Source organism: Homalodisca vitripennis, chromosome 4, assembly GCF_021130785.1.
Source record: "Homalodisca vitripennis isolate AUS2020 chromosome 4, UT_GWSS_2.1, whole genome shotgun sequence".
Classification (NCBI taxonomy): Eukaryota; Metazoa; Arthropoda; class Insecta; order Hemiptera; family Cicadellidae; genus Homalodisca; species Homalodisca vitripennis.
Window position 1 is genome coordinate 68,644,794 of NC_060210.1, and position 20,550 is coordinate 68,665,343.

A 20,550-nucleotide genomic window follows, 5' to 3' on the forward strand; every position below is an offset into this window, starting at 1 on the left:
ATTATATTGGGCATTTTTATTTAAAATCTTGTAAATATGCAAGTTGGAGCTTAATGGTTAGAATATAAAGATCCAGCCGTTGAAGTGTTAAAGACTCCAATCGTCGCTAGGATACATCCTGCTTCAGTGATAAATATTCCTTAGATGAAAATCGGATATCGATTAGTTTGCTTTGCAAGTCTTTCTCTTAAAATTAAAGTTGTATACATGAATATATTAAGGCATTCAATTAACTACAGTACAAATAATAACAGATTTTATTAACAACACTACCTTACAACAAAATAGCCTATGATGAATTATTATCACTTAGTAATGGTAGCTGAGGAAAGTCAACAGCAGTTTGGATCCAGTGGGCAACAGACAGCATCAACTGTTCACAAAAGTTGGGTGCAATCAGCTGTAGACTGATTGGCAGACGATCCTGGGAGAGACGAACTGGGATAGAAACAGCTGGACAACCTGATCACATATACATTCAAACCATTGAGATTTTTTTAAATAAAATTATAAAGAAAATGTAACATATAATACTAAGAAAATGTAACCTAGTCATGTATTGAGTAGGAGAGATTGTTTCTTTTGACAATGGAGGAATCACAACAAGCATGTTCCATTATAACTCCATGCACACTGACTCTACACCATGTACTTAGTTCAAACAAAACACAACAATAATTATTACAACTAAACTACAGAAAACAGGTAACAATAAGTTTTCACCATTGTAACTCACCACTCACCCACAAAGAACTGATTGTCAATCATTGTTGATCCAAAGACCATGGTATGAATTGTGATAAAGCTAAAATAATACATGGAGAACCTCATTTTTTTAAAAAGAAATTAATGGAGGCTGAATGTACTAAATTAGCAGACCAACTGATCAGTCAACCATCAGTCAAGTTGGCTTTGGTTGCCAATTCTAAAAAAATGAACTTACAAATAATCCTAAGGTATCTAACAGATTATAGACATTTGTAATACACGAAAGCGGAGGCACAGTATGGTTTTAAGAAGTTCATATAGGTTGAACCAATAATAAAAAATGTTCCATCCCATTTCCTCCCTTCTTTGCAGCCATTTTGTTTCTGCCATGACAATCGCTAATTACTATTGGCCTTTGGACAGTTCTAAGTGGTTCGATGGTGACTGCAGACTATTGTGATGTGTATTCTGTAGTTTAGTTGTAATAATTAGTGTTGTATTTTCTTTGAATCAAGAGCATGTTTTAGAGTTAGTTTGCATGGAGTTAACACACAACATGGTTGTTGCCATTCCTGACATGTGTCACAAGATCTGGTATGATTTGTTTGTTTTCACCTAGATTGTATTATGTGTTAGGTTAGTTATTTACCTGAAGAAGAGATCAGATTGCAGATTTCGAAACGTAGTGTTACTGATTTTTTGTATCACTGAATGATGGCATATGTCTGGAGAGATAAATATTGAAAATAAACAAGCATGAATGTTTTCTTATAACTTGAAACCTTGTAATTTTTAAATTAAAAGAATCTTAAAGATAGAAAAATATCCAACTTTATTAATTTTTGTTACAAGGGATGTTAATAAGCAAAGATACTTTACTATTTGTGATTCCAAAGGTTAATAGATGATAGATAGGCACAAGCCATAAACTGCTGAAAAGACTAACGATTTGTTCATGTTGTCCATTAAATATATTGTCAGCAGTCTATATGATTCCATGTGAACATAAAACTGCTTTCATGGTAGTAAAAGTTACAGATATTTCAAACTCTACTCAATGATCCTCTGCCCCTCTGTACCTGCCATGTTGGTGGGCTGGGTGCAATAGTCTTGAGTGGCACACTGTTCCCGGTTGTCGAGGCTGGTGAACTGCTCGACGGTGGGGGCGGTGGTCAGAGTGGTCGGGGTCAGCAGCAGGTCCACCCCGCCCTGACCCTCCCACACTGCCATGAAATCCTGTGATATCAGTCTCCTCACTCTCATGGCTTGCTCAAAGTACTTCTCATAATTCCTTCATACAACAGTCAAATTAGCTACAAAACACTTAGATCAAAACTTACAAACTTAAAAAAAGAAGATTAAATTGTAAATTTTACTTTAAAAAAACTTATGATAAAAATAATAACAAAAAGATTTTTGTACAATAATTCTTAACTGTACACTAACTAAATAAATATTTAAATGTTTGCCTTGACAAAAATAGCTTTAGTGTAATAGAATTTAGGTAAGTATTAAGAGATTATTAAGTATTATCTAGTCCTAGTCAAAAAGGCATTTCACAGTTTACATAAAGTTCTTGAGATCTCTTGAATATGAATATACTTATTATATCATAACCATTTCTTGATAATGTTATTCATTAATATTTTATTTACATAATTGACATAAAATTACTGAGTACCTAATGTTTTAAAGTTTATAATGATAGACTTCTAAGGGTTTTACGAATGTGTTAAATGATAAAACCTTCTCTAGCTATGGTATATGATGTTAATACTGATAATAAGAATCCAGCAGAGGCTAATATCATGTTTAAGTTTGCTATTCTGAAAAATGTGGTAGTAAATAGTTTAAATGAGAAACTGTTGTGTGAAAATCGTAATAATTCATCGCCAAAATTATATAAATTTCTTTTTATCCAGATTTAACTTGCAATGTAAGTTTAGTATTCAATATAATATTATATTATTCTCCACCAGAAAGTGGTTGTACCTGTTCAAGAGAAAGTAGTTGCCTGTAAGTATTCGGCTCCGCACAACAAGGCCCAGAGCTTGACTGCGTGTGTCTGCGTACAGCTGTTCTGTTGATGCATAGGAGTCCGCCCGATATCCATACTGCAGACCATCGTATCGTGCCATGTTGCTAGCCACTTCACACTGGTTCAATACAGAGTAGCAGACGATAGACAGTGGTGTATGGGGCAATGAGACCTATCAACCCACACAAAGCATGTGTAATCAATTATTTACAAAATATTTACAGTCGCTATGCTCTTGTTGCTGGCTACATGCTCTGTACTGCTAAGATTGTTTGACAAGACTGGATATGAAATTCTAATTTAATAATTTACTTCAAGTAATTAAAAATCTATCAATCCTGGTGACAAAAATTCTTTTAGAAAGAATCTAAGAGCTCTGCAAAATGTGGCATAGTATAAAATACCACATTGTCAGACAATAGACAATATTCTTATTTTCATATTCAATAAGAACAGAGATTGCGTCAATACATTATTTATAATTAACAGTTAAAACATTCATAGAAATATCTATTAATCTTTGACGACGGTGTTAAACTCTTCATCTACATATTGATTCCATGAGAGATGATAGTAATACGCAAATGTTTTGGAAGAAATTTGGATGTTTCAAATGACAATTTGCAGAGTGAACGTGTTCCATATTATTGGCAAAGATACACTATCATTATTGCTTCACCACATGATGCATTCTGTTTTGGATGCATTGAAGACCAAATTGTTGCGACTGACACACAGTTTTAGCAATCAGTAATTTGAGTACAATTAATTTTAACACATACCATTGTTAAACAGTTCAGATGCTAATACAGTCTCAACTTATTAAAAGTCGTCTTCTGGCGTCAATATGTATTAAACAGTGAGAATTATCTTTCTGGAGTCATCATGGTATACAATTCATACACAGCACATAATAAAATAAATTTATAAAACAAATAATATAAATGAATAATAAAACAAAAAATGCTTGATAGGCTTATTACACATGAATTTTCTATCATGATTCGTTATCACAAGTCAACTAATATTAGATAATTCCGATTCCGGTTGACGAGGCACTGTTATGATTGGGTATGTCTGATGTAAAAACTATGACAATCAGAACATAGTAATTTGTAGTGGCGTACGGTCATCTATAGATTTCCCGATGACTATTCAACATTGAATTAAAAATCTTGAATTGATGTTTGAAAAACTCTTTACTTATACAATATAAAAGACTTTATACGTCAAATAGCGTCACAGCAATTAACAATAATAAAGTAATTATATTAGATAATTTATTATTTACAGAATTTATTATTATGTATATATGTGACACTAGCATCATTCAATAATTACAAATTTTCACAGGAAAGTACTTCTCAATATTGTATAATTCCTTACCTAATAGGTATAGTTTTACTTTTTTATTAAATTGATTCACATTTTAATCTTTTTTGAAGTTAGGAGTAACATGTATAAAATTAAAAAATTACTTTTAAGGAAAATTAAAAAAATAAACATATAAAAGTAACCGAAACACCTATAATTGAATGTAAGAAAGGCATGAAACTGCATTAACCAAAGATAAAGGAACCATGATCTTTCTACTATGATGTTACTAACAGTAGATTCTATTGTTACCATATCCGATTCAGTGTAATAATCTTCTCCCCGCACTCATCCCCTCCACTGTCAACAAGGTTGAGCCCCACTATGTTGTCAAGGCCAACTCTGTCTCAGCCGAGCGCATTGCCTGCCTGTTCGACTCCTCTTGGCTGCACTCACCACTTAGGGCGAGCAATTTTTGACAATATGAATAAAAAAAAACTTGTTTAGTGTTTTGTCTAATAATGGCTGTGTTGTGTTCTTTCACAGAATTTTTGTTGTAATTAGTATTATTATTACTGAAACAGCATGTCGTAGCACTGACTGGTGCAAATTGTAGTGTCTAGTGTAGATATACCCACCCTCTGCGTCAAAGAGGACAAGGTGTGGGCAAAATTTTACATCACACTTTGCCACTGGTTAGTTTATATAAACTGGATTGCACACTTTTGTCAGAGTTCAGAGAGTAGCATCTCGAAATATCCCTGGTGTGGTTTTTTGTCCTTAAAACTAGGTTTATGCCTTGAGATTCAAGGCGTTTTTAGGTGCAATGTTGTATTGTCAGCCTATATTTACCACAACAAACCAGAGGTAAATGCAAATTAATGGTTACCCGTAATATGGTTTGTAACCAACCTATGCAAGCTTCGAGTAACAGAAAAGTTACATACTACATAAGACTATTCCTGGCAGTACTATTCTGGTTTCTTTTGGGTGTACCTATACATTGCCATTGCAATATAATTAACTATATTCGTAACACCAGCAATGTTAAAACAATCAACATCATCGTCAGGAATGTAACATTCTTTGGGACTGTTGATGTTCTAAGGAGTAATTCACACTTACAAGGTAAAGAAAGATGTCTTTGTTTGTATTTACGTGTTTTTCTATCCTTTCTCTACAGTTGCCATGTTGGTAAATCACGAATAAGACATAAAACTATGGAAACTCATGACTAGTGATGGGAATCAATTTAACAATCCCCAAGTTACACTCCTCTGTTGCTGACCTGTTTCACTGTGGCTCCAGCCTCCTCCAGTAGGTCAGCTGTGTCACTCCAGGCTTGCAGCACCTCGGGACTGAGCCCTGGACAATGGTACTCCTGGGGAATACCCACAGTGAGACCAAAGAGGTTAACACTCTCTCCAAGCATTACAGGTGGGAAACTGTCTGTCACTGTTGTAGAATCTTTAGGGTCATGGCCAGAGATCACATCTGTCAATTAATCAATAATTTTAGCATATGAAGTCATTTTGAAAAGAATGTGCAACAGCTGTAATAAAATCATAACTATATTAAATTACTTTTATTGACTTTGTAGATTTGAATAATTTATCATTAATTTGCATTCAATTTTTAATAAAGAGGTCAATGCAATATTTCTAAAACCTGTGTAGATGGTCAAATTCAAGAAACTTTATAATTCAAGATCTCACTAAACCTGTATGCAACTTTGGCTTCAACAAGAGTTGATCTGAAACTAGATAAGTGTAGTTAAATTAACATCAGCCATATCTAATTTTTTGGAGGGCCAAGTTGAGTATTCGGAGGACACAAGGAATTAGATAAATACAAATAGTTGGTAAGTGTTTGCACTTACTATTTTTAAATGAGCTCTTGCACCTTGTAAAAATTAATCTTTAATTTGAAAGTTACAGTTACAAAAATGCCTTGAGATGGTGCTTTTTCCAACAAGGTCTGAGAGCACTGAGATGCTAGTGACTTAAAAAGTCAATAACTGTTGTAAACGTTCAAGAATCTTGCTCAAGAATGTTTAGAAATTACCTGGCAATGTAGAGCGAAGTTGTATAACTCCATTTGCTGAAATATATTTCTTCAGAATAAGGGTTCTAAACTTTTTTTAGAGTATGGTACTTGTAATATGATATTATTACTAAACAGTTTATGCATTATTAAATAATATTTAATTAGATGACTGAACAATGTGACCTGATAATGAAACCCAAAACATAATATCTTATTCCAATTGCATATAGTGTTTCCAATTTCTGACTCTTAATGAATTGAAGAAGTATATTTTAAAAATTGTAAACTGCATGTACAAGCTGATAAAATCAGCCAACTCTCCATATCTAAGAAATTAACAGAGTTTATTTGATTATTGGGTCATGTCTTACAATGAATCCATTGAACCAGAAATTCTTTGAACATCAAGTATTTATTCAACCAAATTTTGAAACGACTGTAAATAATTTGGTAATGGTAAAAAAAATGTAATGATAACTATAATATTATAATTTAAAATTAGTAGATGTATCTGTTCAATTTTGCTAAATCAATTTGTTTTCTTAGTGTTTGTTTCTTTCTGATCCCATTTTTGGTTCTGACTTTGCTCAATATTAGCGCAACGGAAGTGTGCTGGGCCCATAACCCACAGTTCCATAGATTGTAACTACGATCTTTGTGGTGGATAACTCCTGAGATCCGTACAATAAGTATTGAAACCAATGATTCGCCAATTTCTACAAATAATAAATTCAATTATATTAATTAGTTATGAACGTGAACAATTACTTAAATCCAATAAATTATAATAATTATTGAATTAATTTTTCCTATCCAATTTGACACTTGACCTGTTCACTCCTGACCTTTCGGAACATATTAAATTATGACACAATCGTTAATTGTTACGTCTTGAAATATCCCATCCACAGAACATTATTTTATGAAAAATATCCATTGTGGATCTACTTAAAAATTTTTAATTGCCCAGACCACATAAAACAAGAGCAATGCCTCAAAAAGTTCAGAAAGCTTGCAGCTGAAATTATTCTTCAAAACTGCTTCTACAGACTGCAGACTACAGTATGGACAAGTTTTTCTCAGCTGCAAGCTTTACCCTGGCTCAGATGTCAAATTTTTTGTTATTATTTGCAGGTTCTTTGGTATTTTTACAATTTTATATGACAAATTTATACTTCTAGTTTTAATGCATGTAACTCTTTGTATTGTATGTACATGTTCAAATTGTATTACTTGGTTTTAGCACATATCTCTTTGTATTGTTCTCAACATGTTAAAGTTGTACTTTATAGCACTCATTTTACAAGTCCTGCTGACCAGGCAAACATTGCATGTTAGGGCGTTTAAGGTGATGTAAATAAATAAATAACTTATTCGGCTTAAAAAAAATGTGTTTGCACATTTCTAACATAAATTCATATTGTCTTTCTGAAAGCAAACAATTAACTTTAATCAAGTCAGTGAATATAAAAGACTCACTAAAGACTTGGGCAGCATCTTCTACAGTCCTTGCTAGGATGCCTGGGACATCCATGGAGTTGACTAGAGGAATAAGACCATGTCGTGATACTCTACCGTAGGTGGGTTTGAGACCCACTACACCACAGTAGGCCGCAGGGTTGCGAGTAGAGCCCCCTGTGTCTGACCCTAGGGCACTGTAATGTTAAAGCTAACACAGGTATCAGTATACATCATATAACCAGTTATATAACCATTAATATAAGTTTAAGAAATAGCTGCTCACAATATAAACTGTATTCCTGTATTTAGTTTAATAAACTTTCACCTTTGCATTATAGTTAAATATTTTGATAGCTCAATCTATCATACTTTCAATTCCCAAGTATGCTAATGAGATTTCACTATTTAATTGGTTCAATATTCAGAGATGGTCAACAATCAAGAGGTTAAATTTCCACTTACAGAATAATCTACGGAAATCTCTTAATGAAGTTTATAACAATTTTACTTATGTTTAAATTTTTGAAGCTTTAAAAAGTTCATAGAAAGATAGGAATAGGATAAATTCCTCCTTCTTTGATTCCTCCTAGTGAATTGAAACGTATCCCAGCCCCCAGGGTGATAACTATTAAATACAATATTTATGCAATGTCAATCCGTAACTGTCAATATAGCAACTCGTAAATTATGTGAACTGAGCTCAATCACTAACACTTCTATCCAAACTTATGAACTGATAACTTAAAAAAGTTTAAATAACATGCAACAGTTTAAAAGAATCCTAACAGTACAAAACGTATACTTGTTTCTTTAAGTATTAGAATTCAACCATTGACTACATACAACACATGTTTAAATGAGAACACATTTTTCAATTGCTACATCCTTGTTTAAATGTTTCCATTAATTGGCAGATACAATTTGCAGTTCTTTATTTGATCTATGTTTCAATGAGTTCTTAAAAATGTCCATAGTTAGAGTCACCCACTGAATCTGTGATAAGTTTGTAACATCTGAAAAGAAATGTTTTGATAAAACAGTATATCTTTTTATCCATTCTTATTTTTAAAGTGGCCCTAAAATGTTTTAATTACTATGTAATTAAAAGACGCATAAAAACAATCTCAGAGAAAAATCCTCAGTATGGCCCCCAAATAGTGTGATGGAATTTGAGGCAGTGTTGCCATATTGCTGCTGCCTATCAGCTGTTCCCTGATGTTGAGATGGATCAGTAATTTTTTATACAGATAAAACTAGCAACTATGTTGGCGGCAGGTTGTGGAAGGGGGATTACAGTGCAACGACCATTGTTGCATTATTTTGGTATGGGCTGCTCTAATAATTATTTTAATTTCTTCTTAAAATAAACCAGGCAAAGGTTGTAAAAACACAGATGAAAATCTAGAAGTTAAAGGGTTTAAAACAATCAGATTATAACATTAAAAAAGTTAAAACAATAAAATAAAGTTATTTTTATCAACATGTTGTTGCATTACTTGTCGTGCACATTACATACCTCATTTTAATGCCACAGTTTACCTTAATATTGTTGTGCACAATAATAACTTAGAACTTATACGCTTTCAATAACAATCAAGACAACTAGAGGAACTCACGCAAAACATGCTCCAGTGGCTACGGCTACAGCACTGCCTCCAGAGCTGCCACCAGCTATCCTATGTCTAGAAACTCCACATCCTTGGCTGTGAGACAGTGAAAATCCCCACACATTGTATGTGGGTCCATGTACTGAGTCCACAGTACCTGATCTGCACATTCACATGAGGTAATATGTGAAAATTTATGAAACATCAATGTCGCATATATTTTAGGGGCTAATGAAAACTAACAGGCATCTTTACTCAGATAATTAGGAGTCAACTTATGCAGATAACAATTAAAATTAGAGAAATTAATTTAATTGTTACAGAATGGCAGTTCTAATTTTTAAACATAAACGAACATGAATACTTTTGACAGTTTATAACCTATAAGCGTATACTGCGTACAATGATACAAATATTCTAGGTATAATTTAACCTACTTTAAAATGACAGTATACTCATAGTTGAACAATGTATTATAGTTCAGTTTTATTTAAATTTGTTTTATATTTTTACTATAACAGCAGCCTTATAGTAAAACACGACTCATGCCTCATAATCTTTCTGAATTATGAGTCTGCGACCCGTGGGGGTTAACAAATATAAGACAGACATCACACTGCACTTTGGGCTAGAAAGGCATCAAGCAATGTCCTATAAATGCCTACTAGTAAAGTAAAGATGTCTTATTTTACCAGGCGAAGTTAGGGCTAAGAAGCCCTCTCTAACAATTAACCTGGGGACCAACGGCTTAAAGGTGACTTCCGGACCACCACCAATGGCCGGGCAGGCGGGCTACTTGCAAGGACAGGATCGCTCAGCGGTCACCCATCCAAGTAGCAGCCACGCTTGACGTTGTTTGATCAGGTTATCTGGTGATAACCGTTGTACCTGCTACACTACGCCATTGGCAAAAATACCAGTCATCTCTTTGAACAGCTAATTTGTAACGTATTTCTCATCGCTTTCATTGTTGGCACTAGTCATGTATTAGTGACTTGAATTATTAATAAATATCAATAGTGGTAGTACTATCAAAAATAAAACAAAAGTACAAAACCTCTAGATTACGGATTTTATCATTTAGAAATATAATAATTCTTAAAAGTTATATAATTTTACTCTTACTGTCACACTTTGGTATTGTTTCAATCAAAATTTTGCAAGACATATACAGAATTAGATTCTCATGAAAAGTGTGTTTCATAGTTATTAGCTATCTATAAAAATAAAATTTCAACCCTTTTATGAACTTCTAATATATCTGAGGTTATGGAATAACACATTTAATTTATTTCATAACATATTTTAATAAAATGTTCACAAAAACTATAAGTCCACTATCAAAATAAAGAAATATAAATATAATAATAACCAAATAGAATTGGTGATTATTTTGTAGGTTGTCATCAAAGTGTTGCCAACAGGTTGCTGGAATCAAGCCCCTGGAATGGTCAAATTTTACTCTACCAATATAAGTTTTATGTTTAAACGCCTTCAATTTATAATACCTATTAATTCTGGTGAGCTATTGATATGTAAAATACAAGCATCTTGAAGCGTCTGTTAATTTCTATTGTTTTGATTAAACAGCTTTGGTTATAAGCAAAATAAATGATTTGTCTTTCAACATCTCGAATACTTTATTTCAGTTTTTATGTTGCAATGTTTTTCGATACTTTCATACAAACAATTATCAGTTTTATTTTTTCAGGTTCAGCATACTTGTTTTTAGAAAACTGCTAAATAAAAGGCTAATTTGCTATGTGAAAAATTAACAAAAATGTTGTGTATACCATGCCTCACCTGTCAGGTTGATGCCTGTAAAAGTTTGTCAAAAACTGTAACGCCAAAGAATCAAAGCTCGTGTTACATTTACTTGTACAAAAATAGCAAAACGGAAAAATGACATGTCTTCACAAACATTTATGCTACTCAACTTTTGAATAAAGTAGGCCTATAGTTTTGTTTCATTAGAATAAGAATTAAATTTAACATAAAATAAATAGATATTTGTGTGTCAAATATTTTTTTAGCTGTATGGTTTTCATCAACAGACTTTAAATTTAAAAATTTTAATTTATTTTTTAAATAATGTGTGAAAGATATATATTTATATCCTGGAAACTTAAGTTAGAATGTATAAATTGTAGGTAAAAGGTGGAGGATGTGTCTTTTATTTCTTAAGATATAACCATTTTCCCTAGCCTCCATTATTCTCATTAATACAGCGTCATTTTCTTGAAATTGTTTGTGTTATCTGGTGGTTTACAATAGGGAAAATTTTTGCTTATATTATAGCTGTTTTTGTAGAGCATAAAATAAGAATAATAATAATGCACTCCAACAAACAATGTTTAATAATATTAGTATTTAACATTTTCTGGGATGGGGGCAGGGCGGGAAGTGTTTCCTGTACTTCAGCTTGACTGGGAGATATGAAATATGTGTTGTGGTAAAACAGCCCATTAGGTCATCCTAGATACACCCATGGATTAACCATTATATAAAATATAATATAAGAATGAATTATTGTTACTAACCCCATAGCAAACTCATCTAAGTTGGTTTTCCCCACCAATACAGCTCCTGCCTCCTCCAATCTTTCTACAACTGTGGCGTTGTAGGGAGGAACATAATCCTGAAGCATTCGGGAGCCACAGGTAGTGGTGACTCCAGCTGTACAGAAATTGTCCTTGACTGCGACAGTCACCCCATCTAGACTGCTCTTGCTGCTGCCTGCCACAGACATATTCACCTTGTGACAATTCCCCTCCACCATAGCAGTAATGTACGATATTGTACTCTACTCAAGTTTTTATTCTTTTATTTTATTGCTCTGCTTATTCCCTAATGACTATTTAGATACAAACATCATGGAGAACTTAATAAGCAGATTTAGTACAGTATGAGGTGTGATGTGCTGATAAAAAGTTCTTGTTCTGGGGATCTGTACATAGGCTAAGTATAAGATAGGACCTAATGGTCCTAACTTCATCTATCATAATAAAGAGTTTAATCAGTCAATCAATCTGTAATACATATTTAGCACTGACTGAAAGTTGGATGCCTTAGATCTTGCAGCCACTTAGTTTCCAAGAAATAACATTTAATAGGGTCTCAGTATTTGTTATAATTATCTCATAGTGTATAAATTTTGCTATACATCTCTTGATGTTCATTAGTATCTTAATTTAATAAGTCCTACAGGACTGATAGCTGTCCTTAGCGAAGTCTGGAGCTAATGCTCCCATATAATACAGAACTACCAAACTAAAAATTATAACCTTGTTAGGGTCTTTAAGTGAAAATGTAAATTTACCTTCTTTATATCTTAAATCTGCATTCTTTGCTTGCTCAAGGGCTTTTGCTTCTGTTACTGTTACAAATGGATTAAGAGGTTCAATAAGTTTGGCTCTCCTGAGGCAAGCTCTGCAGAGGTCTGTGGCAGAGAATACTTCATCTTGAAGGGCTTGTGACACCTGTGACCAGATGGCATTTAAAATTGTTGATATTTGAAAATTGACATGCTTATACAACAAAAATGAATACTACTATAACTATAGTTAATTTTCAATAGACAGAGTAATATTTTTCAGTCAGAATTCACATTACTGAGTTCATACTGTATGAAATACTTAAGGAGTTAAAATATATAAACCATTCAAAGGTCTTAAAATAGTTACTTTGGTAATTAATGATAATGGTAATTAATGATTCACTTGTAAAATGTATTTTGTATATTGAGACATGTGTTACTTGTAACATAGTAAATTTAAAATCTTATTTTCATAAATTCTCAATTTGTACATATTTTCCATTAAAAGCAATCTGAAAAAATCTACAAAGTATTAAAAATGTCTCGCATGGACTTGATAATTCCCGAACAATTACAAGTAAAGCAATAAAACTTGGTACACCATTACTGCATCTATAAATATACTTTTTGAAGTAAATATAACTTTTTAGAGGGATTGTCCACAAGGAGTCAGAAGGAAATCTTAAATAGAGCATAGGTCGACAAGTACATCAAATTGCAATGGGTTTGGAAGGCTGAAAAAGCAGCATCCGATCTAAAAAAGAAAATTAGACAGTCAAGGGCTTTGGCTAAAAAAAACTTGAGAAGGACCTTTATCAAGAAAATTAAGACCCAAAACATCACTCCTTACAGTGCAGGTCATCATTAAATAAGGCATGTTACATGAGGTAAGAATTAGTGAACAAGGATAGGTAGCTTGGCGATAAGAAGTGGCATGTGAACTTTGAATGTCTTATCATTTGCTGTGGCATCAATTCTTGTTTGAGGCATCTAGTTTTTTGTTTCCTTAATTCAATGTAAGTAATAGAAAGCTACTGTAAGATTAAAAACCAAGTCGAAGTTGTTCTAATAGGCTTAATAGCTCAGAATTGTCCTTTAACCAAAATTGTCATATAGTTTTGAAATGTTCTTTTTGAGTTTAATAAAATAAGAAAACATATAACACGGAGCTCTTTCAGTACAATTAATATATTTTTAACATACAGGTAACTTTAATCTAAAATTGTATGTAGCTAATTTTCAAATGTTCATTTATTTCTATTTGTTCAATATGGACTCATTTGTTCAATATGCGTATGCACATTAATAACAATTAACAAGAAACAATATACATAAAATTAGAAAATAATTTAAATAAACTTCAAAATTTATAACAAAACGAAGATGAATAAATTATTGTGAGTGTTTGGAAATGTATAAGAGGATAGAACTGTGCATGGAGTTGGTTGATTGACTCAGGCTGGTGAGATGGTGCTCGAAGGAGACCTCACTGAAGGTAAAGAAATCAAGATAATCTGGAACAAAATAGACCAGCTGCTGCATTTGAAGAATAGAACTACATTGCTCATAATTGGTATTCACATCAACTCATGAAAATAGTTCATTCAATCAGGCTTCTGAACGATCTATTACTAGATATCCTTTCTATTCTTCTTGATCGCATGAGATCTAATTAGAATTTAAATAAATTACTGAAATAATACAAATTAATAAAAAATTAGTAGGTGGTGTGGATTCTCTGAATCAAGAACAGTAAATGTTTAAGCGTTATACTTAACATACCAGTTTTAGGCTACAGTTCCGTATCAGGCCATCAAACCAATAAAATGTAATATCAAACTAAAACTATTGATATATCAATTCCATTACAGTATTTTAAGGAAAAATCACCAATGTCTCATTAAAAAACAAATCAGTATTAAAAATATTGTTTACATCACCAATAATTGAATAACAAAATCAAAAGAAGTAAAATTAGTTGTCATTACACCAAACCAATACACACCCCATTCATATGAACTAAAAAATTAAAATTCTTGTTGCTTTCAAATAAAATTTTCTTGCGGTTTTGTACAAGAGCAAAATAAATTCTTGCTAGATAAAATTATGTTCCATCCTGCATAATATTCGACTAGGTAATCTGTTAAAGTATAAAAACTAAGGAGGGGTAGATATTGGAGGAGGGGCTAACGTTGTCAATATTCACATAAGAATTTGAAAAATATGTCTAAAAACTGCATTTGAAGGTGATTTAAGAGGTCTTTTTGGACTTTTACCTGTCATTTTGGCAACAATATTTACCTCCATCATCAAGATTATTCCACATATTCTTTGTTATTTCAGTTCTGTTTCCTATTGCACAACTTCTTTGAGCATTCTGATGTTGCTTTTCCTCATTGGTTCTAACAATCAGAAAATGTCATGATTACGTAGTCATTTATAAAAATAGTTGTTGTTCTTTCTCTTTTGTGGTGCTATAGCACGAAACATCATTGCAGTTTTTTGGCATTATCCGGAGGAATAATGGCCACCATTTTTGGAAGTTTTTCTTACCGGGGACCTAAAAAATGACATTATTAGAAATAATAGTTGAGAGGGGACAGAGTGGCCTCCTCCCGAGATCGCTTCCTATTGTTGGCAGAAAACAAGAACCAGTTGTCATAATGACATGTAATTTTTACATTAAGCCAAATAAAGTCCGTTCTTTTTAATAATGTATTTTATATAGCTCCCCGGTAGGAAAGAAATCTTCCAAAAATACAGACCTTCAGATAATATAAAAGTACTGATTATTCTTTGGTTTTCCTATGTTATTTCGGTTTTCTTTGCTAATGCGCAACTTCTTAGGACAATCAAATACTGCTTTTCCTGATTGGTTCTAAGATTTAGTTACATAGTAATTTACAGGAAGTTGTTATTCTTTCTCTTTTGAGGTGCTATAATACGAGACATATCATTACATGCCTGGCCATTATTTGGAATAATTATTATTAATAACATAAGAGGTCTCAATTAATAATTTTAATATTGCTCTTAGACTATCCTAAGAACTCCGCATTTTACGTTGAACGATCTGAGGTCAGGAAAGCAACAATCAGAAATGCTCCTGGCCATCAGTGTGGGCTACCTATGGCACTACTCTGCACTTCTAGTGAAAAGTCCCTTGAGATAGTACCTAAATTCAAGCTCACATCACGTGAGTGCTCAATACATTTTTATATTTGTTATATGTACGTATATATTTACCTACTTATATAGCCTAATAACAAACAGTAGATAGTGACAGAGTTGCCTCCTTCTCATGGACATTGCTTTCTTTTAGGCAGAAAACATGAACTGATTTTCATAATGACATGTCATTTTCACAGTACGTCAAATAAAGTCCGCTCTTTCTCATATGGTCTCTGGCAGAAAAAGCTCTTCCAAAAATAGTGGCGTCTGGTTAACATAATACCAAAGAACCATCTTTTAACATAGGCCTAGTGAGTTGTTTTTCTGCATATTCAGTATAAAAGATTATGTTGTGAGTACACTTTTTACCACTATTATTGTGTCAGAATGAACATAAAAGACTTAGTTTTATTTTACTTAGTAATGGGAATGGGGGCATTGATGTCAGCCCATTCAATTACTGGTTCAATATATTTAGCTTTCCTGAAATTCTATTCAGTGGTTTTATAAATATAATTTTTAAGCAATTTTGTTTTGGGAAAAAAAACACACACAATGGTGTTGTAGCTAAAGTAAACAAGTATCTCTTTGTTGGGGTAGGGTACGATAAGCGGACCCGGTTTTTTATATCGAAGAATGTAATCATCGATACCTAATGTTCGCATCTCAAATCCTAGTCTATCAATCGATATAAAAGTATCTATAGTCCTCAATAACAATCATATATTTTAAATTAAAATATGAATTTAATGTTTACAGTGATCAAACTAATTATTATCACAAAAATTAGGAAGACGACCATATTTGCTCCTCTCACAGTTACAGTTGTTTCTTTCCCACAAATTTTACATAATGGCTTTTTCGGTACGAGTCCCACATGTTGAAATCACGAAAAAAAGGTCTTATCATCTTGCAAAGCAATGTTGTGTATTTTTCTATAATTGACTGCCATTTTTATAATCAAATGTTACTTATATAAAATTGAAATATTACATTAGGTAATTATCATATTAACGGCCGGGGCGGAAAAATACGAGTTTTGCGTTAAAAACTTATTGGAATCGTCATATAGAAAAAAAAAGTATAAGGTTTGATGGGGTGGAAATGAGAAATAACGAAGTTCTAGAAAATGAAAAATTAAATAACTTTTCAGTAATATCTCCATGTTCTATATCCATGTCTAGCGTCACGTGACCTTTTGTGGCCAATGATTGAACCTCGTGATGACGTCACCGGTTTACAAGTATTATTTGAGTGTTTACAGCTGCTAATACAGATTATTAAAAGTAAATTGTTCAAAATAATTAAATAGTATCGATTATTTATATCGTTTGCCAATTTCGATATAAAAAACCGGGTCCACTTATCGTAACCTACCCCTTTGGTGGCCCAATATGAAACTGCCCAATTTTAATCTATACACCACTAAAATAAATTGTGATAGCAGGAGAAATGATCAGTTGTGAATTTGAGGTTATGTTGTGTGGTTATTTAATAATGATGACATTCAGGCTATGCTTAATTAATTTGTGAGAGGCTGCTTTGAAATTCATAATCAACATGAAATATTGGTGGAATTAAAGCTTGTCTTAAGATGCTTGTAAAGGTGTTACAAAATGTATATTAAATTTACCTAGTAAACAATACTAGCCTATTCCACCAATTGTTGTGATACTAGCATTTGAAAGACTTGCATACAAGAGAACCTGTTAAAAAGTTTTTTTTATGTAAAACCGTACTTGCAGATTAATTACTTGTGTGTAGGTACCAACTTATTGGTTATGTTGACAATAAGGTTAGGTTAACAGAAAAAGTAGTACACTTCATACCTTTTTTATGGTTAGCTTCAACATAGTTTGTTCTTCACAATATTTTTAAATAGTGTGTGTTATAAGTAAACTAGCTCATTGTTTACAGGAAACGTTTAAATAAATTGCATTTGAATGATCGGATCAACTGCAAGTTATAAAGATACGCTGTGGCTATATGGCCGGCTACCGTTTGTAGATTAGACAGACGGGCGATGAGTGGTGACGTCACCGTGACGTAACGAAAGGGCAGCCATAACTGTCACCTTTACACCAGTGCCTTAGAAATATAAAAAACACAATTTGTAGACTATTTTATTAATTGCATATTATTATGCATTGCTAATGTATTGAACGTTAATGTAATAAAAGTGTACGCTTAAATAAATTAAAAAGAATAAAAATATGCAACTAAAAATTAACCATGTACCAGAATCTACACTTCGTAGTTTATTAAGATATAGTTTTGTTTCTTGCAATTTTACTGGAATGTTTCAATTAATAGTCATTAAGAGAAATCATAATTAATTATAAATAATTTTTGTCATATTAAATATGTATGTCATTTAATAGCATAAAATAACTGGAACATTTGTTTTATTTACTAATAACACTCAAATGGTTATGATTTCATTGTATATTGTATGTAAGTGGTAAGAGGGAAATTAGTCTCTCGTCTTGAGATATTTGAAAATTAATTCTTCCATTTACCGATTAAAAATAGTTTTATTATTAATCATCTAAGTATTAATCGGACTTTATCAGGACTGTAGGTTTTTATAGAAGGGATATTGGTACAGTTTAAAATATATAGCAAACCTCGAATCACTCATTCTTAATTGAATATGGTCCGTATTTTCTTTATTATTGATAAAAGTTTTCAACTGGTCAAAAGAACTAGACTTTCTACAACCCGCCATTTTAATAACAATGCACAGTGCTAGAGCTACTTCAAAACCTTTGGCGTCACAGTCTGTGACGTCATACTCGTTCCCGTCCTTTGAAACCAAGACCGGTGACCGGGCATATAGCCACTCCGATAAAGATAATAAATCTGTTGGCTTATGTGGTATAACTGCAACAGCGTATGTTATAAAGCTCGTTTATTCCGGAACATTTCTATGCAGCCTCGTTGTTCTCACTAGTTTTTTTTTCTTCATGTTTAAGCCTCAGCGTTAGCTATGCCGGCTTCGACGTTCACTTGTTTTTGTGCGTCTTTACATGATGCCCCCCCCCGGGATTTGAACCCTTCATCTTCCAGTTAGGGAGCCGAGATTATATCCATTTTTTTACGGAGGAGAACTTCTCAGTAGTTGTCAAACGTATACCATCAAATGACATTATGATAAAATTTTTAAGTATTATGAAGAGAAAAGAATTTGTGAATATTAGCTTTATAAATGGTAAAGTGAATATAAATTTTTTTTTTTTTTTTTTTTTTTTTTCCTTTGGGATATTGGGGTGGATTCCTAGATCCTCACACGTCAACCTGAGCTTATTGTGTGCCCCTTTGATGTTAGAGGGGTAAGCCTATCTTCGTGCCCTTAATTAGGCTAAGAAGCTTTTCCCCGATACTAGCATCTGGTTCGTCGCCTGGTTGTTTATCACCGAAAAGAGCCCTTCTCCTTGCTCCTAGTCTCTCACAGTCCAGTATTATGTGTTTTGCAGTCTCTTCAGACTTATTGCAGAGTCTACACTCCGAGTCCTCATTTCGTAAACCTAGAGTGTTTAGGTGTTTCCTGAAGTGGCCGTGTCCAGTGATCAAGGCAATCACTTGCTTAACCCGATCCCTCCCCAGCCCCATCAGCCATCTGGTGAATCCGGAGCTAGAATCGGCAAGCAGTCTTTTGCCGAGTGCTTGTCCTTGGTGACTCTGCCACCGCAAGCGGTGTGTCTTCCTGGACCATTTGTTTATACTTTGGTTAGGAATATAAATTAGAATATACTCAGTAGAATTATTTATTACTGACACTATTTCAAATAAAGAAATAATGTTCTTATCTTACGTACATAAACAGATTGTTTGGTATACAAACTAACAAATGACAAGATATTTAAGTTCATAGGGCAAAGAAAAAATAACAGAATGGAAAGTCAATGTAAAAAGTCGTTGCAAATAACGATTTTCACGCACCCTAACTTTGTAGTTTCCACCTTAGCTCACAGGAAACTGGAAACCATACTTTCCGACACCACACACGTGGCGCCAATTTCAAATGTGTTAATACGATATTGGTACTACCAAAATGCTAGTAATAATTGTATCGAATTTAGTTTGTAAACTTTTCGCTTTAGATTGCAATACATTATAAAAATAAAAGATTATTTGGCATATCATATAAAAGGTGTTAATAAGTTAAACTGTGTCTCTGACAGAAACACAGTTTTCAACACATTAAATTAAACACGAAGAAATATGACAATATGGATCAATTATGCTAGCATCACTTAAAAACAAGGCATGCTTACTTCTACGCTTATAAATATAAAGGAAATTATTTACAAATAAAATTTCCAGTTTTTATGCCGAAACAATGAAACAGTTATCGGTGTTTGGCGCTTGTAAACCAAACTGCAACCTTGAAATTTCATAACTCGAAACTTGGGATCCGGTTAAGACGAGGTTTTCATATAAGATAGATGCAAAAGTACTATTTTTTAGTATGAAGGTTTAGAATCATATGAAGAATTATTACTAAATAATAATATTAAAGTCTTAAATGAGTGGTTCAAAACGTTTGGTAATTTTATTGTTAACGAGGTCTTAAAGTAATTGTCTTGGGCATCTTATTTTGTAAACCACTATTTAAAATGTTTAATTTTTAACACAGATTTAATTGAACAGGTTTGTTGCATTCAACTACAACTTTCATAAAGGATTCACAATATCTATGCACTTCATTATTTAACAGGCTTGCACAAGACATAGTGAGTAAAATCTATTTTCAAGAGAAAATTTAGATAGCATTTTCCTATGAAATATTTTCACCATAGAGACTGTACAAGGTATGTAATATACCTTCACACCTATGGTTTGTAATGTCCTGTACATTGATGTGTTCTACTTATTTTTAAGTCGAA

General features: G+C 32.8%; 1 protein-coding gene across 1 annotated transcript; it reads right to left on the reverse strand.

The window, feature by feature from the left end:
* Positions 1-234: 234 nt before the first annotated feature.
* Positions 235-17,676, reverse strand: LOC124359475 (glutamyl-tRNA(Gln) amidotransferase subunit A, mitochondrial). The gene is made up of 9 exons (XM_046812237.1): positions 17,491-17,676; positions 12,494-12,653; positions 11,715-11,910; positions 9,184-9,336; positions 7,586-7,761; positions 5,349-5,554; positions 2,701-2,918; positions 1,788-1,999; positions 235-462 (listed from the first exon to the last, which is right to left on the reverse strand). The coding sequence occupies exons 1-9, from the start codon at positions 17,512-17,514 to the stop codon at positions 290-292; spliced, it is 1,518 nt and encodes a 505-aa protein (XP_046668193.1). The 5' UTR covers positions 17,515-17,676; the 3' UTR covers positions 235-289.
* Positions 17,677-20,550: the final 2,874 nt, after the last annotated feature.

Coding starts and splice junctions, on each gene's coding strand:
- LOC124359475 (XM_046812237.1), bottom strand. CDS start 17,514: ATGTTGAAGCTAACCATAAAAAAG. Junction 11,911..12,493: donor AGATTTAAGATATAAAGAAG/GTAAATTTACAT, acceptor TGTCTGTGGCAG/GCAGCAGCAAGAGCAGTCTA. Junction 2,919..5,348: donor CTGGAGCCACAGTGAAACAG/GTCAGCAACAGA, acceptor GTGGGTTGATAG/GTCTCATTGCCCCATACACC.